At 50.5% G+C, this 24076-nt stretch overlaps 1 protein-coding gene across 1 annotated transcript in view; it reads left to right on the top strand.

Moving 5' to 3' along the window:
• Positions 1–16981, top strand: part of ZFAND3 (zinc finger AN1-type containing 3) — a 343385-nt gene extending 326404 nt beyond the window's left edge. The window contains exons 7-8 of the mRNA XM_080806280.1: positions 14600–15639; positions 16751–16981. Of these exons, the coding sequence (XP_080662406.1) occupies positions 14600–14754 (155 nt within the window). The 3' untranslated portion in view covers positions 14755–15639; positions 16751–16981. The remainder of the gene's footprint in view (positions 1–14599; positions 15640–16750) is intronic.
• Positions 16982–24076: the final 7095 nt, after the last annotated feature.

The raw sequence follows: 24076 nt of genomic DNA on the forward strand, positions 1-24076 counted from the left end.
CAGCTGTCTTTCAAGGCAGGAACTTGTGACTTCTTCCTTTTCTTTTTCCTCCACCCAGCCCCTAGAATAGAGCTCTGTAAACAGTGCACAAATGACCAATAAATACTTTTGACTCCTTGAGCCTGATAGCTTCTTTTCCTTGCTGGATTGACAGCCTAACACTAGAGCCTGAATCCTTTATTTATTAGATGAGATTTCTATAGCACCTTTCCTCTGAAGAGATCAATATCAGTGAAGTTTGTTTCTGCTTCTGGAAAGTGCTTTTACCTAAGCAGACCAAGGCTTTGATAAGATAGTCCTTACTCCTCAGCTTGTGGGCCCTGGAGATACAGACTCTAAGAAAAGCCTTACCACTTCAAGTTTTGCTATCGTGTTGCTGGCAATGAGCCTGAATAAGACTGTGACAAAAAGCCACACAAGCTCTGTGGCATTGGTTGATACTGTAGCCAGTGTTCTCAAAAGAAAATCTGCATTTGGGGGGCATTACCATCGACTGAAAGGCAGATACGGAGAAGGCCACCTTAGCACTCAGTTCATCTGCCCACTAACCAGAGTCCCATCACAGTGTTTGCGGGTTGTAAGCTCTCAGACAGTGCGTGATGTCACCAGAACTGTTCAGTCTCTGAAACTCAGTGCCATGAGGGAGAGTGTCCGTGGGACAGGGCCCATGAAGTGCATGAGACCCAGAGACTCCAAACACACAAGTGCTAGATAGGCAGAGAGTAAGTGCTGAGAGAAGGCGCTGTCAAGCTGATGGGAAGAAGAGCTATCACACTGTAGATGGGAGTAGTCTAGACTCACTGTGAAGTGTTGGAACAGAGTTCAGTGGCCAGCGACTGGAAAGGGTGGATGAGTCAGCCCTATAATTCATTGGAGAGGTGCCTAAAATAATTGGGTCAGCTGGCTTCTCCAGGAAATAGCTCACCTTTCCACAGACATTATTCCCATCCCTGTCCAGAGTTAGGTGGAATCGAGTAGGAGATGAAGTCCTCTCCCGCGTGCTTTGCCGACTGATGAGAGGTACGCACATGGAAGCCGCCCGGTGTGGATACTCGCCACCATCACCAAGCGTGGCCTGTCTTTAAGCCTGCAGGCTAGAAAACACCTTCTGCTGTCAGACTAGATGTCAGGGCAGCCACAGCTACTGAGGCACCCCGAGAAACAGAAGAGCTGGGGAAAGGTGTTGGGAGAGAAAGTGGAAGGAAACAAAGTAGAGAAGGACTAGAGGGCAGAAATGGAGGTGTGATGGGTGCAGGAAGTCGGCCGGCATTTACTCAAGGGGTAGTGTGAGCTTGGGAGGGTGCCCCTGCTTCTTTCTTTCTTCCTGAGATTTGAAGGATGTTCTCCTTCTGTGTTGTCACCTGTGGAGTTGAGAGAGAGAGCCGCCCGTTTGTCTAGTTGATTCTAAGCCCGCAACACAGTGCCTGGAACATTGTTGGAAGGAGGAGATGACAAGGAGTGTCCCTCTTTGCTCTGGGTACCTCCTAGTCCATGATCATAGGGCCTCACCAGCTCTTGTACCTGCTAAAATACGCAGTATCATGGTGGGTGACTGGGAGGTAGCTGGCACTGGCCTGTGTGGCTCTCTTATGTGGCATACAGCCAGGCCCCCTTCAGTTATGCTGGCGAGTTCTCCACAGCAGTGTTCGGGTCTGCAGAGGCACAGGGACAAGCATGTCATGCAGGTGTTAGATGTACCCTGTGACCAAAATTTTCTAAATACCAGTCAAGATATTGCTTGGATGCAGATGGATTGTTCTTGGGCCGTAGAGTGGGAGGTAGCAGGCAGTGGCTGCTGCTGTTGAAGACATCCCTGTGCGTAATGGCGGCCTTGTCTTCTGGCAGCCCGCTTGTGCCTTGAGGCACTGAGCAGGTCTCTTCCTCATGGGATTATGCTGTCTAGCAGCAGGCCACTCCACACACTCACATGCTCCTCTTCTTGAGCTATGTCTGCCCCAAGGCCCCTGGGAGATGGAAGCTCTGCGTCAGCACACCACAGGGTCTGTGCATCCTTGTGATTAAGACATGGGATGATGTGTGCTCTCTAGAGCGGCACACTGCAGTGTTACAGGTGCGCTCGGGAAGGGAAGGTTTCCAGATTTACAGATTAAGTGACCAGGTTTGTGTTAATGCTCTTGTATCAGTTAAACTGCTCTTCCTTTGAACTGGATTGTTAGCTCAGGATTAATTTTCCACGGAATCTGGAGTAATTGACCAAAATGCCGGGGTGGAGTAGGAAATGAATATCAGTGGGAATTTAGGTGATGATGTTCAATTCTTCATTATCTATACTCAGCTCATTTGTGCTCATGAGTTACAGCAAAGTTTTAACTCTAGGAGAGCGTCTCATGGCATCTTGGACATTTCTGGGTTGCCTCTCAGAGTGAGCTCAGGGAGTATAGGCTGATATTAATAATGGCAATAGAAAAGCATAATTAGGAAAGTAAATGCTACTGCAGAACAACAGAATATCCAAAGCCAGACAATAATTGTTTCAGATTGTGCTCACTGTGCTTCTGTTCACCCGAGTAATTGGAGATAGAATGTGTGATGGTGTTCCTCTCCAGGAGTGGTGGGGAGGGGCAGTTACCAGCATTAACATTCTTTTATTACTAGAAGTAATTTTCTTCTGTTATTAATGAGTCGGATGTTGACTCAGATTATTTATTTATTCAGTTTACTTACGTGAGTTCTAGAGGAAAAGCAGGGAATAAAACTGACAAAACCCCTGACTTCATGGTGCTTTTATTCTTTGGGGGAGAGTTGCAGTAAACAAGGGAACAGATAAATGAGATACTTCCTGATGGGAGTAAGTGCTCTGGTTTAACAGGATGGCAGAATGAGAAGGGCATGGGAGGGGGGGGGAGGCTAGCATCTGGAGGAGGTGAAAGCTGAGCTGATACAGAAAAGCTAGGAGAACTATTCAAAGAACTAGGAGGAAAGTGCCCCAGATCAAGAGAACAGCAGCAAAATGGCCTGAGGCAGGAACAACTGGGCAGATTGGGACCAGAAAGGTGTCCCCTGTGGTTGAAGTACAGTGCGTGAGGAGAAGCAGTCAGGACTAGAAGTGGGGACAAGTAGGCCTTTGTAGGGACTTAGAATTTTACTCTAAAAGTAGTGGGAAGGCATTGAAGGGTTTTAGGCAAAGGAGTGGTGTGATCTGATTAACATTTTATATTACATTTCTGTCCCTCTGGGAGATAAACATAATGCTTGTGCATAGACTATCAAGAATACATAAGAACTGGTAGTAGTGGTAGCTTTGCCTCTGGGGAGGGTAACTAAGAGAATGGGATGAGAGACTAACTTTTTGCTGAATATTATTTCATGCAAATTGAATTTCTGTTATATTCATGTATTACCTATTCAAATAGGAATTAATTAACAAATATTTTAAAAGTACATCTCAAGTCAGTTACCAAGAAAGAAAAAAAAAGAAATCCCTTTAACTGCTCTGAAAGAGAAGGCTTGGAGGGCAGCAAAGGAAGAAGAGGGCAACTCGTTGTGGGCTCTTGCTAACCATGGTGGAGGCTTGGTCTCATTCCATCCTAGCCCTGCTGGCCTTTGTTCTCTTCGTCAGCATGCTGTACTCGTTCTTCCCACAGGACCTTTGCCATGAGATGATGGAGAAAAGCAGAGCAGATTCAGAACATCATTTAGAGATAAATCCAGTGAGACTACTAAAAGTTGGTCTGAGGAGTAAGGGAATGAGGAATCAAGGGGTCCTGGTTGAGCAGCTGTGTGGATGTGGCATCATTCACAGATGCAGGGAAGATTAGGAGACCAGCCAATAACGGAGTCAAGAGGATTATAAGTTCTGTTTTGAACATGTTATAGTTGAGATTCCTGTTAACCAGTCTAGTTGAGTGTGTTTTTCAAGGAGTACGTTGGATATAGGAGTTTAGAGGAAGAATTTGTGGTTGAAATCTAAATTCCAGATGCATCAGTATTTAGACTGTACTTGAAGATTTGGGTCTGGATGAGATTTACTTAAAAGGAGGAATATATGAAAGCGTAAGAGTACTACTTTCTCTGGTGGTTTCAGAAGGGAGGCCAGTAAAGGATTCCAAGGAGCTGCAACCGGCAAGGTGGAAGGAAGATCAGGAATATCCCAGAATACTACAGAAGCTGAGGGGAAGATCCTGTAAGAGAGGGAGAGGAGACACATGCTATTGAGAGGTGAGGATGAGCGAGCAGATGGGAATTGGCCACTTGACCTCTTGACAGGCTTTTACTTATCCCCAGAGGTACCGAAAACAGTCTGTCTGTAACTAACCTCTCCTTCATCATTCAGTCGAAATATTCTGAGTGAACCACCCACTGTTCGAGGCATTAAATTATAGAAGTATGGTCCTTGCTTTCATGAAACTTAGGAAGATAAGTTAAATGAAAATTACACACAGATGATACCTACAGTTATAGTTATGACCAGTGCTTCAAGGAAAAGTCCAGGATGCCATGAACAGCGGATAATAGGGCCCTAGACTAGTCTGAAGGTCTAGGATGGTCTTCCTGAGGAAAAGCCATTGAAGCTGAAGCCAGAATTTGGCTAGGGCAGTGTGTTTAGAACATAGACTACAGGGGGCAGGGCTGAAAGGCATGAGAGTGAGCGAAGGTGGTGAAATTGATTTTCCTTCTTGTGAAACCATTAAAGGGTTTAAATTAGAGTGTGATTATCAGAGACGGGGTGTGTGGAATCACTGTGGCTCTTGTGAGCAAGATGGATTTGAGGTCGTCAGCCACCCAGAGAAGGCTATTACAGTAGCCCTGGTGAAGGATACTGGTGGCTTTGACTGGGTGGCAGTGATAGAGATGGAAGGAAGAGAAGGAATTTGATTTTTGGAAATAGGATCCACAGGACTTGGTAGTTGAAGAATGAGGAAGATATCAGTGATGACCTAGGCTTCTGTCATGAATGACTGGCAGCAGGGTGAGCCCATTCTTTTATTAGAGTGGGGGACACTGAAAGAGAGGCAAATTGCTGAAGAAGTAGCAAGTGTTCCATTTTGGATGCCTTAAGTCTAAGGTATCCAAGATATCCAGTAGATAAGGGGATCCAGAGGCATAGAGCTCCAAAGAGAGAGAGGTCTGGAGCAGAGAGAGAAATTTCAAAGTTGTTGGCATGTATGGTTAGGGCTTTAAACCCTGGGGCAAGTATGGGGTGAGACAAAAAGAGAGTCCAGCACTGAGTAATTCTAACACTAGTGCAGGAGACCAAAAACAGGGAAAGTAGCCTGTGCCCATGGGAGTAGTCACAGAGTCCTCGGGAGTAGTTAACTGTTCCAGACGCTATCAAGGAGAACTGAAAAGGGCCCATTGGATTTAGCAGTGAGCAGACTTCATTCATGGAGCTTGTTACATAGCCAGACTGTAACCGTATCTGAGCCCCCTCCCCACCCACTCTCCAGGTGAAAGGGGATTGGGCTGTGAGGTCAGCTTCTCCCACACAGCCAGGTAAGAAGTCTCTAGAATCCGGGGGTGGGCTGTCCATTCATTGGGGGTTTTAACTGTATGTAGTGTATAGTCTGTTTTCAAGCCTGAACTCCTGTCTACAGCTGAAACATTCTTCTGCCGCTGAATAAGCCTCTTGCCCTCCAGGAGAGGCTGTGTTTAAATTAACTAACCTTAAAAATGGAGAATCAAGAAGTCAGTTTCTCTGCCCTCCCCTCTGCACATGCTTTGAACGGTGGACAGCAGATGTCTGTTGTGGGACTTGTGACTTTAAGGCTTACATTTTGTGAAAATAGAAAAGAGCATGCTTATACTCTTGAGCTCCTCAGAATGACCTGTTTGAGTTAATGTGAAAACAAGAGGCATGTAGAGAGACTTCTCATTCCTAAAAGAAGCACAGAACAAGTGCACGGGACACTGGCGCAGTTTGGATAAAAGCATAATTGTTCTCTGAGTGTCTAGACTCTGTTCCTTTCTCTCATTCCTCCTTCCACTGCAGCTCCCAGCCTGCCAGCCTCAGAGAGATAGACATGGCCTCTTCAGCGCACAGTCAGTACGTGACCAAACTGGGAAACACACATGCACTGCCTCTGATTGTGACAGGGGCTTGCAGAATTCGTGGCCATAGCTGTGGAGAAGCCCCCACAGGAGCAGAGGAGCTGCTGCTCTCCACTGTCCTTGGAAAGTTTCCAGGTCCCTTTCATGGTGTCCCTAACCAGTGAGTGCTTTCTCGGCTGCCCTGTGTAGTCTTCATATATTTAAATCAAGTTTCTCTAACATTTGCATATCTTCAACAGAAGGCTTTACTGAGCTTGTCACTTACTGTGCCTGTGTAGTCGGTACAGAGAGGTTTGTGCAGGGGGCAGAGGAAACTGCATCGCATGTCCAGAGGAAGATTTCACATTCATTCTGTGTCGGTAGCAGCTTCACTTAGGAGAAGGAAACCAGGGAGTAGACTGAGAGGTGAAGTGGGGGAGGAGGGAACAGGGCGAGGGGCTCCCAGCCTTGAAGTCCCAGTGTGTTAGTTTTATTGTGTAAGGTGAGGGGGTAATAAAAGTCGGAAGAGCCATCCCAGCAGCAACCAACCTGCCTTGCACTGGCTGCTTTCATGTCTGTAACCCCATTTCATGAGGGGCACAACTGAGGCTCTAAAAGATTAAATGTCAGAGCAGTGCAGCTAGAACTTGAGTCAAGTACTTTGGCTCCAAAGCACAAGCTTCTCACTGGGTTATCCAGAAAGAGACCTTGAGATTACCCTGTTTGTGGGACTTGCTCTAGCAGCAAGGGTGGGACTAAGCCATTGATCTCGCCCAACTCCAGTCTGTCATCTTTGTACTCTCCCATGACCTCACCACATGAAGTGGAAGGCCAACAGAGAAAAATGGGAGAAGTATTCCTTCTTTTCCAAGTGTTATTCTGGAGAGAGAGACATAGCATTTACAGTCTGAGCACCACTGATACTCTGTGACTTGCCTGTGTAGTCTTCAGCGCTGGCTAAACAGGCCACAGTTCTCTGGCAGGCCTGGTAGCAGAGTTGCTCCTGTGCGCCCAGACCGTGCCCTCGGTGGCTCTTGGGTGGGATGCGTGGGGCCCTTTTTCTTTTCTCCATTGCAGCTTTGGAGCTAGTTTTCTAGGAGAGTGCTCCATTTGAGAAGGTAATCTTTTAAAGAACAAGGTAATGCTGAAAGAGAAAGGCAAACAAATTTCAAGTCTGCTGAGAGGAGGATAAGGTCACCTGAGAAATAGAAGTTTCCTGTCAGTACCTTACTATTCTCCTGAGGCCCTGAGAGGCTGGTGGTGTGGGGGGAGGGAATGGAGAGGCCAGAGTAGCGGTACCTCCTAGGGTTTTCTGGATCCTTAAAACTGACCAAGGTACCAAGAGGCTAATATTGCTTGCTCTCGGCTACTGAAATGTAATGGTGTTTGAAAGAGCTAGTCGTTATTTCTGTGGCAAAAACTGCCTAGAGCCATTTTCTCTTAGTTTTTAAATATATGTTCCTCTGTGGGTAAAACAGCCTAGCAGAAGGTGAGCCAGCAGCCAGCCCCCTTCTCTTGGGCGCTGAGGTGTTGTGTTATAGGGCTTGCTTGGAGGGGGGTTTGCACAAGTCAGAGTTGATGGCCCAGTATCCTTTCTGGTGCAGGTGCCCTGCCCCACTTCCCACCCCTGGTGCCAAAAATAGGACTAGGTTTTCCTGGGTGGGGGAGGCAAGAACCGGGGGGGCATGACTTGTTCTCTGAAGGTCAAGGAAAGGGAGGCCTCTTGAACTGGGTGACAGGAGACATTACTGGGACAGGGCACACATTCCCCCCAGAGGAGAGGAAAGAGTTTTTGCAAGAATGGAGCCATCTAGAGAGCAATAAAGGATACCCAGAGTGGTAAATTTTTTATACTTTTACAATGACGTGTGTACAGACTGCGTCGGGAGCTTTGTCACGCTGGACCGGGAGTTTTCTCTCCGCTGCTGCTGAGTGTTCTCTCAGAGCCATGGGCTGAGCATGCACAGCTGCGTGAGGAGCTTGTCGCACAGAGGCCCCGTCTTCTGCCTTCTGTCACACTGCCTCTTGTATTAGCATTTAGCTTCTGTCTAACTGGTATTTTAATTGGTTTGGGGGAAAACAGATGATTGTTTCTGTTTTAGAATTGTCTTGGTATGTTTTTGTGGTTTTTGTTAAATTGTTGAGTAGAATAGGCGCTTCCAAATTGCAAATTCTCCTTCCCTCTGAAGAATGGACAGACTGATGCCCGTCCACCCGTTCTCTCCCCAAGTCCAGCTAAGCACTGTGCCTGCCAGCTTGTGAGCCAGGATATCCAGTGCTGCTTCTTGGAGTGTGATGCTTTTCCCTCCACCATGCAGAGCCAGAGGTGGAGGAGAATGTAAAGCGAACCCTATTCCATTCCTGAAACACCTGCAGCTGCTTTGCCTGTACCATGGGTCTGATGAAATAAAATGCATTAAGATCCTTTAATACATTTCTGTGCTGCAAATTCTGCCTTGGGTGTTGGGTCAGTGGATGTGGTGTAATCCGGGGTTGCTGCTGGTGGGAGTATAAATGGCTAATGCTTTCCAGCAAGCTTTCCTGTAGCCGCCTGCTGTCCCAGCACGCACTTACAAATGAGCTATGAGGTCAGCTTGCTGTCCTGAGCTTTAAGAAACTTTCACCTTGCTGGAAAAAAATGTGATTCTTTTTTCTAACGAGCTTGCCTGGTCATTTCAGACACATGGGTCAGGAATATTTGTCATCTGTTCTTTAAATAGGCACGTGGATCACAGGTGGTTTCTGTTGATGGGTTGGGAGTGTCCATTGCCAGGTTTCTTCAGGAAGCTTTGGGGGGTCTCGGGTAGGTTCTCTTTGCTGGAGCCCATGCTCCTGTGTAGGAGCAGTCTCTGATTTTCCTCCTGCCTGGGCCTCAGGACCACTCTGTGGCCAGCACAGCCTCCAGAGCTGGTGGGCAGGCGCGCCGGGACAGATGTGAGTGCGCAGACGGCTGTGCACCAGTGGGTCATGTCATAGGCCTCCAACCCCAAGGCTTGTCAGTAGTTTTAGTTTCTTCTTGAACCTTTGGCAATTTGAAATTCAAATGAGCAAGAAAGTAAAATATTTCTTGTAAGTGACGTAAAAAGTGAGCTGAGGCTTGCTTGCTCTGGTCTGTGGCTTTACTAAAACTGCCACTGTGGGTGAGCCTTCAAGCTGGGTTTGTGGGATCTGCAAGAAAACAAATGTTTAACTGAAGTCCAGGAGTATCCAGGGCTGCCCAGCTTTGCCAGCTTTAAATAGTGCTGCTTGGGGGCGCCTGGCTGGCCCAGTGGGTGAAGTGTCTGCCTTCAGCTCAGATCATGATCCTAGAGTCCCCAGGATCCAGCCCCGTGTCAGGCTCCCTGCTCAGGGGGAGTTTGTTTCTCCCTTTGGCTCTGCCCCTCCCCACCACTTGTGCTCTGTCTCCTCTCTCTCATAATAAAATCTTTTTTAAAAAATAAAATAAATAGCAGTCCAAGATAAAACTGATAAGCAGCATTTCTGTCTGACAGGGATTGAATAAAAATGTGAAAGACTCAGACTTTAAATGTGGATTTTAGCATTGCTTTATCTCCCTTGGGAAATTCCATGAAAAAAGTTTCAATCCCTGCTTAATTCTTAGAGTTTGGAGGGAAGTGCTTGGCCGGGGCTGGAGCGGGGCGGGGGGGGACGACGGGGGGACGGGTGTTATGTTGGTGAGACAGGGCCTCAGCCAAGGGTGGGCATTGCTTGCAGGATATAAGGTTGCCTCCCTCCCTCTGCCCCCAGCTCCTGCACCCACCTTCCCCACCCCCCAGTACTTGGCTCTTTCCCTGGGCTTGTGGGTGGGGGGCTGTGGAAGGGCAGAGCTGGCCACTGAGGCGGTTGTTATCTGGTTCAGCTGCCCTCAGGGCCCTGCCTACCAGCAGCAGTGAGAGGTAAAGGACACAGGGTCTGGGACAAGCTTTCCCAGTGTTCCTCTTGGGCAGTGATTGTTGTGGATTTTTGTAAACAAGTCAGTAAACAGGAACCAGTGTTACAGCTTTCATAGCACTTAGAGCAGAGTGTTGGCTGTCATCTTCGATGACGGCATTTGTGCAAATTGTTCTGGGTCCTGTATGTTGAGTCTCAAGATACCCAAACCCCTCCCTGTGTAAGCAGATGTGAAGTTTTAACTGTGGATGAGGACACCAAGATGAACAGTATGACTTCCAGATGTTAGCTTTCAGAGCTGAAGGGTCAGGTCAAGTTTGGTTCCCACTGAATGAAAGCTGCCCTTTAGATCTTTGTGAGTCTTGGAGAAATGAGCCTCAGTTCTGTTTTGCATTGAATGTGTTTTCAGGGCCATTGGATGTTGGGCGTCATCAGGCTGATGTGGCATATGGCTCTTGGCTGCCACAGGCTCCAGGTCCACATCAGGAGCGCTTTGTATTTCTCATGCCGTGTGAGGGATAAACCCTTTCTGGACAGAGGGTTAGATAGTCCTCAAATTATGTTTTCTTGCTGTCTGCTGTAATCCTGTGTCTGTGATAGTGACAGAGTTAGGGAAGCTTCTGGTATCCTCCCATCCCTCGCTGTCCACAGCCACAGACTTGGGCAGCCCGGGATGAGCCCAGGTAGGTCAGCCTCGGGGGCCATCTAGGCAGGCAGCCTCTTCTCTCCTGATGCTGGCTGCTTAGTTCAAGAAGATTCTTTCAGACTGAGGGCGTAGCTGCTGGAGACCTTCCAACTCAGCTGCCAGGGAGGGCCTGATTGGTATCACCTGTAGTCGGCCTGCTGTCCCTCTTTCTACTACAGGATGGCCTGTCAGAAGCCAGGGAGTGGCCATGGAAGGAAGATAGGCTATAGAACAAAGTGCTCAGAGAGCCTTCTTCACCCTCCCTTTTAAATCAAGGGTTCGTCCCAAATTGCTCTTCAGTGCCAGCAAACAAAGAAAACGCCCACACAGGTTCTTGAGTGTTTTGTGCAGGTTTATTGAAAACAACTCCGGTGGCCTTACAGGAGCTCTGCAGCTGCCTCCCAGGCCAGTATGTCATGGAAAACCAGTAATCTGGGTCTGTAAGGAGCAGGGCAGCCAGTTACATGAGATGGCAAGGAAAGGGCTAAAGCTAAAGCACATTTAGCAGGCAGATCATATTTTCAAAAGCTTTGCTTTGGGTGTTTTCCTTCTGTTTTGGGGATCAGTGTCCTTTTAATCATATTCTCCACCCCCTGATCCCTCCTCATCCCTCTAAAGTACTATGTGGTATATAGTTATTGTAGGGAAAAGTATACTGAAATTATTTTTCAAACCACGTATCACTGAACTTTGAGGCCATAAGGAGCATATGGATATGGATTGTTACATATGCACATGAGTGAGTGATTTCAATTTTGATACATAGTTTTTTAAATCAGGGAAAAAAGAATTGTATTGTACCCTGGGTGATGATACCAAACCCATATTGCATCTCAGCTGACCAGTTCACTGTCCTCTGTGTTTTCATCCCTTCAGACACTGCCTTGGTTGACCCTCTCTGGAAAGGCCCCAATTGGTTGCTAATGAATAAACAGTGTGGAGAATTGTCTGGTACAGATAGAGGCTGTAAATCCCCTTGTGCTTTAAAATGGTGTTCATCATTGAAATTAAGAACAGTCATCTTCCCCAGCAGCCTGAACTCATTTCTCCATATCCAGCTTGGTCTAAAGAATCCAATCAGAGAGTAATTGAGAGTTCGTGACACTTGCAGAGGTTTCTGGTAACAGACCTGTGGGTACCAAGAAAAGAACAGAGATTCGTCCTACCCACCAGTCATTCCTGTCCTCCCCTGTATCCAGAGCCACCCACTCCCCAGCACTGACATGGACATGTGTTTAGCTATGCATTTAGCCGACTGGCTGCTGTCAATGGATAACGTCTACTCAGCATTTGGGACAAGTTCCAGCATGTAACTTCCTTTTGGAGAATGACCCTGACAGAAGAGGGGATTGAGCTTAATTTATGTCAGCTAATAACCTCAGTGCAGCAACTTGGACAGCTAGCCTTCCGGAATTTCCCGAGACTTTTCCGTAGTGAATGACAGTGCCATATATTCTAATTGTTACCCATGCCGCTCCCAAGTGTAGCTGCTGTGTAGTGGTTTTCACCTTGTAGAAATCAAAGCCAAGTGTCAAGTTGTGTCTAACAAAGGTACACAGAACTCGAATGGAGAAATGAGATGTTTCTGGCTGGCTGGAGAATCCTCAGGCCGGGAGAGAGTGTATCAGGCAGCTGCTGTGGTTGTCACGGCCTGCTTCCTTTTCCAGATGGAGCCTGGGGTTCTCTGGTCCTCTGAGGTGGCAGCTCTCTAGCCAGTGGAAGGCAAGCGCTAAGCAAGGTTGTGGGGGTGTGTGGTAAGAACAAGACTACAGCCTCTCCCCTCCACCCCAGTCTGCCTTTGACTAATGAGGTGTTAGGCTGAGCCAGGGCCAAGTTAATTTCAGAAGTAATCCATTTCCTGCTACTTTGATTCAGCCAGCACTGTTTGTCAGAAGTAGAGAAGAGCACCTGGGACCTTCTCCTGCATCATCCCAGTATCTTGGAAAAAAAAGAAGGGAAGGGGTAGCAGGGGTTCTCCCACCCCTTATTGTAAGTGCTGAGGTTATAGAAGTGTGTCAGGACTTGGTAACACAACTGTCCTCACACACATCATGCCACCATACTGTGGTACCCCACCCCAGGCCCCAACCTTAGCAGCAGGTTCTCCCCCGCCAGGTGGGCTTTGCTCCCAAAAGACAGTTGTGCTTGTAAGATGGAGGATGCGTATTGAGGCCATCCGTGGTTAGGCTGGGAAGTCCTTTAGGACAAAGACAACTGCTATCCAATATCTACGAGTAATGAACTTATCAGTAAATATAACACATGAGCTCATTAATCTTAACTTTGCTTTTGGACCAAGTGGGAGCTTGGCTTCTTGGGAGACAAAAATTTCATCTGTGTTCTTTCTTTTACTTAAGCCCAGTCCCAATTTAGAGCCAAACATATTGCCCTGCTCTCCCTGGGAAGCAGTTAATAATGCGTTTTTTTCTCACAGTGGATGGTCCAGGCTCAGCCTGGTCACTCAGGCCCCCAGGCCATGTGCACGTGTTCTGTACACAGCGTGAGCTCAAGGCATCTGAGCGGGGTTCTATCAGCTGAAGAATGTTCTCTAGATGAAGTGAACCTTACAACTGTTGCCTGTCCTGGCCTCTCGTCTTTGCTTCAACTAATGCTGTTCTTCTAAAATCACTGCCTCCACCCTTCAGCTCTGAAAAGAAAAGAAATTGAGGATGTAGACATGGATGCACCGTGCTTTACAGGGGTGGCTGCTCATTCACTCTGGGCAGTGAGATCTAGGCGTAAAAGAAGTCTCAGGGGAAAAAAAAAAGTCTTCTCTGGGAAGAGATGTTTTTTTGTGAAGAGAGCATTGGCCTGGAAGGGCTGCTATGGGATGCCTGCCCAGGCGCCCAAAGAGAGGTGGTTTAGGGAAGGTTCGCCTACAGGTCGGTCCTGTGGACCTGGTGTAGGTGTGTGGGGCCTGGAAGTATGGCCACATAGGACTGATGGGGTTGAGCGGGGACAGGGGGCCAGCCAGCACAGGCAGATGTCTTCCCAGCCTGGATCTCCCCCTCCCCCTCCCTGAAAGGGGGGGCCAGACAGACATAGGTGACATCAGCTGTCTGTCTCCCCACCCCCACCCCCCAGACACACATCCATACACCCATCAGCAGTTTGAAATTGAGCAGAATGGAAAGGGAAAGGGCCAGATCCTTGGCAGCTCTGTGTTGCCTTTGTCCTCTGAGCTTCCCGCTGACTCCCTGAGGGCCTCGTCTTGCTGTTTCCTCCCAGAGAGACTTCACCTGTACCATTTCCTTTCTCTGACCTGTACCATTTCCTTTCTCTGTGGGCCTCTCCTGGGTCTTTGTTCTGCTTGCCTCATCAATGTCTCCCTTGACTTCTCCGCTCCAGAAAGAGGAGCAGCCCTGCAGCCTCCTGACCTACCAGGTGGAGTTAGAAGCATCAGGTTCCTTTGAGGTGGCTGGCGATTAGAGGGCAACATTTCTGTTCTTCCCCCTATTTATACATACAGTTTTCCAGTGCTTGAAATAATCCATTTTCTTCTGAGAGCCTCCACTCCCTTGTAGGCTGTGGTTTGATTACACCCACCATCTCCCTAAGCCCTCAACATACAGGAGGTAGAATGTAGTTTAAGCCATAATCATTTCTGCTCGCTCCCTGCCTCCTAGAAGTGGTGGGTGTCCTATGGTGTATGTTACAGTTTGCCCAAGCTAGGAAAGTGCTGAGCTGGTCGCTCTCTGCCTTCTCACCTGTTTGGTGGGGAGGGAGGGGGCTCAGAACCCACTCATCTCCTGGGGAAGGGGTTGTGTCTCACTGCAGTGGTCATCTTTGGGGTTCCACTTTAAGGATTCAGGCAGGAGCAGCATTGAATGCAGAGTCAGCGTCTGAGCAGCCACGCTTGGACATCGAGAGGCCCCCTGACTGACTGGAGGAGCTGGGAGACAGGAAGGCGCAGGCCCCCTTCCTTACCGGTGGTGGCTGCCCTCCCGCCCTCCAGCCCAGAATGAGCGCTGGGCTTTGTGCGTTCGGAGGCCACCCTAACTGTGTGTGTCTTTTCTTCTTCTCCCACTGTTGTAGGTTATGTGTTCTGTATGTTACATCGCCTCCCCGAGCAGCATGACTGTACGTTCGACCACATGGGCCGCGGCCGAGAGGAAGCCATCATGAAAATGGTGAAACTGGACCGGAAAGTGGGGCGCTCCTGCCAGCGCATTGGGGAGGGGTGCTCCTGAAGGCCAGGCACGGCCGCCACATGACGCTGTTCTTAGTTCACTAATGTTAGCCTTATTTAGGACAAAGTCAGCCAGACACCTTGTACTGGGCACGCGTCAGACTACAGCCAGTCCGTTTCCTTTCTTTAGCCAGCCGTCCTGGTACTGTAGTTTAGGGGTTGATGGTGGTTGAAATTGATTTCTGGCTGGTTACTAAGGTGCCTGCTAGCCATTGTATAAAATTAAAACATGAAGAATATTTTTTTTTGAGCATGGCTAGTGGATTTAAAACAACACATACCTGTCACTGCTGGAGTCAAACTTATAAAAAGCCTTAAGCGGAAAGTGTTCCAGATGGAGACTCTGAGTTAATAGAGGAGTAGAAGCTGGTGTTAAAGTTCCCATGACGCACATGGCTTTGCCAGAAACTCTGGTTAATGTTCGGCCTTTCACCTCTTCACTTATCCTTAGTCCCAGTAGCCAGGATACCTGATGGCCACGCGTGCCTTGGCCACAGGAGGCTGTTGAGACTGGCCACGTGGCTGGGCTGGGTGGTGGCTTCGCTCTCCCACAGAGCTGGAAATGGGGGTGGGGGGGTAGGTTCTTAGGAAAATTTTTTACCTGACTTGCTATGAAAAAAACTCTCTCAGCACACGAGAAGAGAAACAATAACCTCACTTTGAAAATTAGCTCCACTCAAGACTAGTCCATGTACGAGACCCATCTTTTCTATACAGGACCCACAGTCATGAGAAGCTCCAGGGGCGCACCCTGACCCCACTGGCTCTGGTTTGCCATTTGCCAAGTGCAGGGATCTGGCAATTGATCAAATAAGGCTAATTACAGCACAGCAGCTGCGGCTAGGATCTACGGACTGGCCTCTGCAGCTAGATTTCTATATTGGGAGTTTTTAAAAAGACATTTCATAGCCAACGGGAATCAGTAGAAGGGCTGGGGAGCATGTGGGACGCTGCCGCCCACAGCCTCTGCCCCCTCCAGTGGCCGCCTGCCCAGCCCTCTCTGGGCCAAGAAGACGATGCCATGACCCAGCCCCTTGCGTCTGTGCGGCTCCATAGTCCATGGGACGACCTCTACCACATAGCAAGTTTAGGAAGGGGAGGCAGCCTGCGTGACAGGGGAAGCAGGGTTATGTGTCTAGAACAGTGGTCCGTGGCCATGGCCCAGCTCTGAGTGAGACATTTGCTCTGCACTGGGGGTGGGAGGCCATGTTTCTCAGCTCGTGCCTCTTCCTGCAGGCAGAGAGGAGTCGGTAGCCGTGGTAGCTCAGGCCAGGTGGGGAGGGTGGATATGGGCCCGTTTGCCCGAGTTAGGGAATCATCACCGATCTGGTGGGGGTGGGGAGGGGAGACAGGATTAAGATTCTCTGGAAGGCCTGAACAGGGTTGAATGGGCCAGAGACACCGTCTGGTCAGGGCTGGTGAGAGTCCCAGGCTTCTGCAGAGGTGGCTTGGATCTGCCTGCACACAGGCTCCTGGAATAGCTTAACCCAGCAAACTTTCCCTTTTATACCACGACCAACAGTTCGACTCTGCAGTTCACAGCCAAATACCTGCAACTACAAATGTTTTTTGATCTGGAATACTGAAATAGGAAATCATGCTCTTCCCAATCTCTTCCTCCCATCCCACCCCCACCAGAGTGGAATCCGCTGCAAAATCTCCAGCCTTATTCTTGCTTCAGGACCCAGACCGGTGTCTTGCTCTAGGGCAGCCCAGGGCAGAGGGGCCAGGTCTGCCTGCGTTTACCACTGTTGTCAAGCCACGGCCCTCTGGCCAGTACATGGCCATCCTCAGTGAGGCGGCCCGCCTAGGCCCCCGCCAAGCTCTGATCCCGAAGAGGCCCCCCCCCCGCCCCCCGCACCCTTCTGGCCCTCCTCAGGCCCCACCGCTGCTGCTTCGAGGCAGGGATGGGAGCAGGCTCTCCAGGGAGCCCAGTGGCACACAGGGCTCGCAGCCCATGTTCACTTCCTGATGGTAGAGCTGGGGGTGGGGGGGAGGGCTTGTTCCCCTGCAGTATCTGTTCTGTGAAGTTTGTTAAATGTAAGGAAAGCTTAAATTCTTGTATCTTTAAAAGAGAAGATCTTATTTAACCCTTTTGTGTTTTAGATTTACTTACACACATAGCCTAGAGCTCAGTTTTAGTTTTAACATTGTGAAAATATTAAAAGAATCTTGTAACTTTATTCTTTTTTCTCCTGCTGAAAAAAAAAAATTAAACCAATCGTATGAAAGTTTGGATTTCTCTGTTTTGCCAGTTCTCCTAAGTGCTACCTGTATAGCTAGAAAAATGGTGAAATGTCTCTCTGGCTGGAGCTTGGATGAGGTGTGGCAGGGAAGCAGGTGGCTCTTGGGTGCAGAGAGAGCCTCTCCATTGTCTGGGCTCCCCCTCCAGGCTCCACAGCAGCTCCCCTTGTTTCTGGGAGTGCTTGTGCCTTTGGAGGTCACAGGGCCTGCGGGGTGGTGTGTCTCCTGGGCCAGGCCCTTGCTGGCAGCAGGGCGGTTATGTAGGTGGGGGAGATGAGAAGAAACGGGCACCGGCCCTGACAGCTTGTGGTGTGTGGGTTGGGCGTGTTTGGGGCCTGGGAGGGGCAGAGTCTGGGGACCCCGACCCCTCACAAGGGAGGAGCAGCATAGTGTATGTGCTGTGTGAGCCCTGGTGTAGAGGAGGCACTTGCTATATTCATCTTAAGGAGTCTAAAAACATGTGGGGTGTGTGTGGCAGGGAAGCGGTAGCATCCCTCCTCACCGCCTTGAAGGCAGAGTGTTGACCGCACAGTTGTCATTGAAGATGATGAACAATTCTCGAGGAACTCAGAAGTGCGTATGGAGGCAAACAGGTGGATGGGGAGAGCACAGGAGTCTGGTGGCCTTGGAAAACTCCACGCCTGGCAGTGCAACCCTTTGTCCCTGCTGCTGATCTGGGAGGCTTTGTTCATGCCAGCAGGAGTCTACAGCAAGAAGACTGGTGGTGGAGGGAAGCGGCAGTGAGGAACAGGAAGCCCACTGTGGGGAGGGGGTATGGGAGGAGCTGGTCGAGGCAAACCGAGAATCTGCTTGCTCCAAAGGGGCTTACCGAGAGAGAGCACCCCAAGCAGGTACCAGAGCAAGAGAGCCCCCAGGAAAAGTCTGCAGTGGCCTCAAAATCCCCTCCTTTGCACCCATTCTCAGAGCTGCCCAAAGGAGGGCTCCAGGAAAAGAGGAATAAGCAGAGACAAATGTGGAGGCCTGGAGACACTGGAGAGTGCCAGGAAGTGACCGCACTGGGCAGCCAGGGCTGAGGTCTGCCTGCTGTCCGGCAGGGCTGGAAGGCGCCACACTTGATCCAAGCTTCTGTCCCACGGGTCGGGCAGGAGTCTGAGACAGTTAAGCAAGTAAAAATACACTGTTTATTAATGCCACAGAAATACTAAGGAAGAGGAACCATAGGCCTTACATGACTCCGCTGTGATTACATAGGAATAATGAACATACAGATGATGCATGTTGCTCTGGCAAAAGCTGATGACAGAACTCTCCTAAGGGGACTGGGAACGTATGTGCAGAGCATGATGGGGCGAAGTTCTCATTGTCCATAGTAGGAAGCCAGCAGATAATGCGTAAAACTGAAAATTCAAGAGCTCAGTAGAAGCACGTTACCTAGAAATGTGGAGGTAAATGCAGAGCACAAAGCTAAGTTCAGTGGTTTTCTCTGGGGGTGGAGGATGGGAATGTGGTGAGCCGTGTATTTACCACTCCTACAACTATATGCATGTGTAGCGATTTTTTTAAGTTTTAAACATGATGGAAAGGGACCAGCTCTCCCAGACTGTCAGGACTTCGAGAGGCTCAGGAGCCCTGGTGATGCAGAGTGGAGTATGGGTTTCTTGGCCAGAGACGATGGAAGATGCAGGTGCTGCTGCATTGTGGCACGTGATGCGGGGCTTTTTTTTTTTTTTTTTTAAACCACGGGGCCTTTTCATCACCACCACACCCTGGGACATGTTACCCCACATCATCAAGCACCTCCTGTGTGCTGGGCACTTGAGGAAAACTCGGGGGGTAATTCTGGCCAGGCCAGCCAGGAGCTTCCAGTGTGGACCTCTCTCACGTGCTGTCCCAGTGATGCGTAACCCAGAACACCCAGCAGATTCATTTCCCTTGACCTGTATCCTGTTCCTGGGTTTACCTATAAAGGTGTTCCCAGTCAGTGACTGGATCGCAAGCCAGGAGCAAAGGGGGTGGGGACACGGGTGGGCTTTGGCAAACGGGACAAAACTGATAGCTTGCCTCAGGACATGCAGGACAGGGCCAGGCTGGAAAGGGGCACGTGGCACCTGGGCTCACATGCGGCCTCTGGGCTATGGGGGGCTGGCCTCACGGGTTTGAGCAATTAAACTGTTCGCAAGTGAGAGGCTCCTCAGGACTCAAGAGTTTCACTCATGTGGGTAATGGGTTCATGCGTGACACCTTGTTGGGTCCACAGACTTGGGAGGCCAGGCTGGGCCTTTTGTTCCTAGCGCTCCTTTCCCACCCCAGCTTCGTCAGGTAGCCCTGTACTGTTCTCCTCCCCGGACTGGTAAGAGCCTGAGCTGTTGCAGGGAGGAGTGTGGGTTTGATGGGCCAGGGCTGTGGAAGGCTTTGGGAGCAGGGAGGCCACAGGGTCAGATGTGCGAATGAACTGACCCCCACGGTAGAGGAAGCTGTGGTCTTTGGAGTCCACAGGCCCAGGCCCACTAGACAGCAGGAAGAGGTGAGGGGCAGGGGATCAATGTGGGTATCTACTCTGTGTGACACAATGCCCAAAGGAAAGGGCAAGTCGCCAGGACACAGTTTCCAAAGGCAGAAGCTCTTGGTGCACACCTTGTATGTCCAGCCCAGAGCCCTGGCTGTGGGGGCTCTCACTGAACAGCTGGAACGTGCTTGGCGCCAATCCAGGTGCTAGGGATACAGTCAGGACCAAAAATACTGTCTCTTGTGGTGGGTGAGGGGACAAAAGCAGGGAATAAATGTGTGATACAAAATGGGTGGGGGAGGTGGTTAAGAAGTGCAGGGCCTGGGGGCTCTTATCTGAGATGGGGACCATCCAGGATTGGAGGTGTGGGTTGTAAAGGAGAACAGCCTGCAAGGGAGGTGGCGGGAGGCCCAGGAGGCTACTTGATAATCCAGGCAGTAGATGGTGGTGGTGCAGAGCTCAGGGCACCAGATGGGCCAAGAAGTCAAGAGTCTGGACAGGGGCTGAAGGTAGCGACCCTAGGAGTTGCTGACAGATGGGCCATGGGTGAGCGAGAGGGGCTGTAGGTGACTTCATTGCTTTGGCCTGACAGAAGCATGGTGGTGCCATCCATGCCGGGCTAGGGTGGGAACACGCTGTGGGGGGCAGGGCGGTTCGGTGGTCACACAACAGACTAAGCTGAGGTGTGGACTACACACCCCCCCCCCGCTGATCACCCTGTGTTGTGACTTGAATGATGGGAGTCATGGAGGAGAGACGAGATTTGAAACATGTAGAGCCAGGAGCTAGTGTGCAGAATATTCTTCCAGTTGTTGGGTGTATAAACTCAAAACAGGAAGATTTGCTTCTCACCCATGCCTGCTGAAGGTGGAAGTTTGCTCCTGTTGGAGGAATACGCTGGGCCAGGCAGCCACGTCCAACTGTAAATGCGCTGTTCCTTGTTTGCAGAAGCAGGTTAAAGATTAGTCTGGGAATTCTTGACATGTCCTGGAATCCTACAGCTCACACAGCTGCTCAGGAAACCCAGTCATGGTTGCCCCACATTTGGCAACAGTTCTGAAAACAAAGTCCATGCCCGCGTGAGCTGTGAAGATGAAAGAAGCTCTTCTAAAGTATCAGTAAGTCCAAGTTTGGTCAACCACGCTGGAGGAAGGATTGAGGAGTCTTTCTGTTCTTACACAAGGTCAGGAGCTCGTTCTCCTGCGAAGGGTGATCAGGGAGTGCACAGCCCAACAGCGCAGGGCCAGGCATTCACAGACGCATGCCACGGTTGCTGAACAGCTGTGTTGGTTTTCCAGCATTTTTGATGTCTGGGTATATGTGTCAACTTTGAGATTTGCCGTGATTTCTAATTCTTCATCTTTGAGCCTAATTTTGTAGTCCTGTTTTTATTTTCTCCTTGGTGAGAGTTGAAGCTGGGCAGGAAACAGTAACCCAGCGTGACCCGGGGGCCTAAAGGCCCTTCCCTTTGTCTCGGGCTGAGATGGGCTGGAGTCTGCATGTGAGTCAGCTCCACAGCAGGGCCCACTTGGCTCCACCGATAGACTCTCTCGATGACGGAGCAGTGTGCTGGTCTGTGTTCCTGGGGCCTCTGAGTGAGAAGTGTCATGAAGATCTTGTGACTTAAAACTGGCTCCTAAATTTTTTGACACTCCTCCCATTAAAGACTGAAGGCCTTTCCCTCAAAAGGTGGGGGCTTTGGCCGCTGGCTCTTCCAACGACGAGCACATGGCAGGTGCGATGGTTTGGCTCCGAGCTAGATCTGAAAGGAACAGGAGGAGAGCTCTGGCAGCTCGCTCCCACCGTGTACCTCGGGAGCCCAGGGCTGACATGTGATGATCCAAAACTGCAAAGTAAGTGTTGGCAAGCATGGGGAAACCATTTGGACCTCTGCACATCGCTGTGGGGAATGTGCAGTGTTGTGGTCAGTGTAGAAAGCAGTTTGGGGCTCCCCGAAAGGTTACCTGGAATTACCATACGCCGGCAGTTCCACTGCTTGGAATCCACCCAGACTTGAAAGTAGCCACTCGTGTGTGTGCACACATGTTCATGGCCGCTCCGTTCACAGCAGCCCAAAGGTGGGAACTGTCCAGGCATCCACCAGGGGATGGAACCATAAACAAAATGGGGTGTAGTCCTAGAATTTGGCCAGGAAAAGAAATCAAATATACATGCTGTAGTGTAGACCTCAAAAACATGAGGCTGAGTCCAACCAGTCAGTCACAGGTCACACAGGATAGGATTCCATTGAAGGGAAATGTCAGAATGGGCAGAGCCACAGAGATGGAAAGCAGATGGGTGATCAGAGGGGTCCTGGGGAGAGGACAGTGGGTACTGATTGCTTCTTGGGTGTGGGTTTCCTTTTTGGGTGACAAAAATGTTCTAGGCCCAGACAGAGGTGCTCTTTGCACAACATCGCAGATGTCCTAAATGCCACTGAGTTGTTCGTTTAAGATGCTGGATTTTATGTTATCATTTCAATTAAAAAAAAAAAAGTCTGGCTACCCAGAAGCACCACACTGGCGAGACCATGTGGAGAGCCCAGAATGAGAGAGAGAAGCCCAGCAGCAGCCCGGCTGCCTGGGTCCCCAAGACACTCACCAAGCCCACTGGGAGTGAGTGAGTCTTCATGTGACCTGGCCCAGCCTCCTGGCTGACCCGGACAACACCAAGTGGAGCAGAGATGGACGGTCTCCACAGAGCCCTGACTAAACTACGGATCTGTGAACAAAATAACTTGTTTTAGGCCATTAGGTCCAGGGACGGTGGGCCTACAATGATGTAATACGAACAGGTGACATCTGGCAGGGAGCACTCAGCCCCCTGGGCATCGTGACTGCAAGTGGGTTGAGCCATCCAGGTTCTGGGAGGGTGTGAGGTCCCAGAAGTCGTCGTGCCAGGCAAGGACAGCAGAGGACAGAGGGTCAGACAGCAGTTGGGGAGGGTTAGGTTGGGGGTGACGGCACCCACGCTGACGGACTCAGGCAGGTGCTGATGAAGCAGGGGCTTCTGGCACCTTCGCTGAGATCCTCAGCAGTGACCTGACCCAGTCCTTCTGGCACCCTCCACCTGGTCAGCCCCAGCAGCAGGGGATGGCAGCCCTGGCCTGGAGGCAGGACACTGTTCTTGTCCAGCTGGGCCTCTCCCAAGTGCCTCTCTGCCAAGAGACCTACTCCCTTTGGCCTGGGCCTTTGCTGGGGAAGGTGGAAAATTTTACCATCGCAAACACTCATCCAGTGGCTCTCAGGCTTTCAGGTGTTGGCTAGCAGCCCCTAGCTGGGGTGGGCCCTTTGATGGAAACAGAAGAACACATCTGAATCAGTAATGCTCCAGCTGTCAACCCAACCCTGGAGACCGCACTTCCTGGTCATGTGCCCCAGAGCCTGTGGCGTGGGGATGACAGAGACTTGGGAGGGACATGGTGGCATGGCCACTCCTGACTGCTGGGCTTATGGGAGCCATGTGACACACGTGGTGAGGTGTTGACTTATTTCTACTGCTCCTGAGGATACCTCGAGGCCACTGGCACAGCCCCCAGTCACCCCGGCCTCGCTCCTGGGCAGCAGGTCACTGCTGTGGATGGAGATGCGGGATGCAGAATGGGGGTTGCCCCTCCTGGGGGGGGGGGTCTGACCAAGTGGAAGACCCAAATGTAGAGGAACTAGGGCCTCAGGACAGAGGAACTTGCCGTTTTAGAGCCCATTGTGGTCAGGACAGTTCTGGCTGGTGGGCATTCACCAAGGATTAGAGCGAACCAGCATTCAAAAAAGTGAGAGAGGAGTGACTCCAGGGCCAGGGAGTATTACTGGGAAAGAGGTTACCAAGGATGGGACATCAAATTGTGTAGGAACTGATTAAGGGGAGAAGAGCCAAGGCCTCTGCAGATCGTGCTGTCTCCAGGTCTGGAGCATTGCTGCTGAGTGTCTCCTGTTGCCACTCCAGGGTCCACCTGGCTAGGGCCTGTTCCCCAGCCCCCGAAACCCTGCTGTCCCCATTGGGTGCACCTGCTGGGGTTTCCCCACAGCTGCACAAGGTCAGCGGTTTGACCCAGGGCCTGCCCATCCCCTAAAGCACCACACCCCCGAGTTGGATGTGCTCACGGGCGGCAGCTCGAGATACTCTGAAGAGCTCACATGTCCAAAGGACACTGAGGAGCATTGCAGGGAGTGCCAAGGAGGCCGTGGACAGAGGAGCGGGGCCTGGGGGAAAGTGCCTGAGGGTGACATGGGGCTTAGGACTCTTCCTGGAGCAAGAGAAGTGCAGACAGAAAGGGCCCCTGCTTTAGGCCAGTGGAATCACACACCTACCATGTGCCCACTGCTGTCCCAGGAGCCTGTGGCCCATGGGCTTGTTTTATCCTCATTGTCTTCTGGAGGGGCACTATCTGCTGTTCTAGGTGGGCCCCGAATAAGGCCCCCGCGCAGCGCTCCCCTCGCGTCTGCTACGTGTAGGATGCACCAGCAGAGACGCAACCACCTTATGAACTGGCGTGTGGGTGCTTGGTCTGCTCTGCGCCATGTTCTGTGTGTCAATGTCAGAGCAAGCTTTCCGTGGTTGGAGGCGGTCCCTGTGTTGCTTATCTTTCACCATTTCCTGAGTTTCTGGCATCACC

Source organism: Martes martes (assembly GCF_963455335.1).
Source record: "Martes martes genome assembly, chromosome: 6".
In the NCBI taxonomy this organism is placed as follows: domain Eukaryota; kingdom Metazoa; phylum Chordata; class Mammalia; order Carnivora; family Mustelidae; genus Martes; species Martes martes.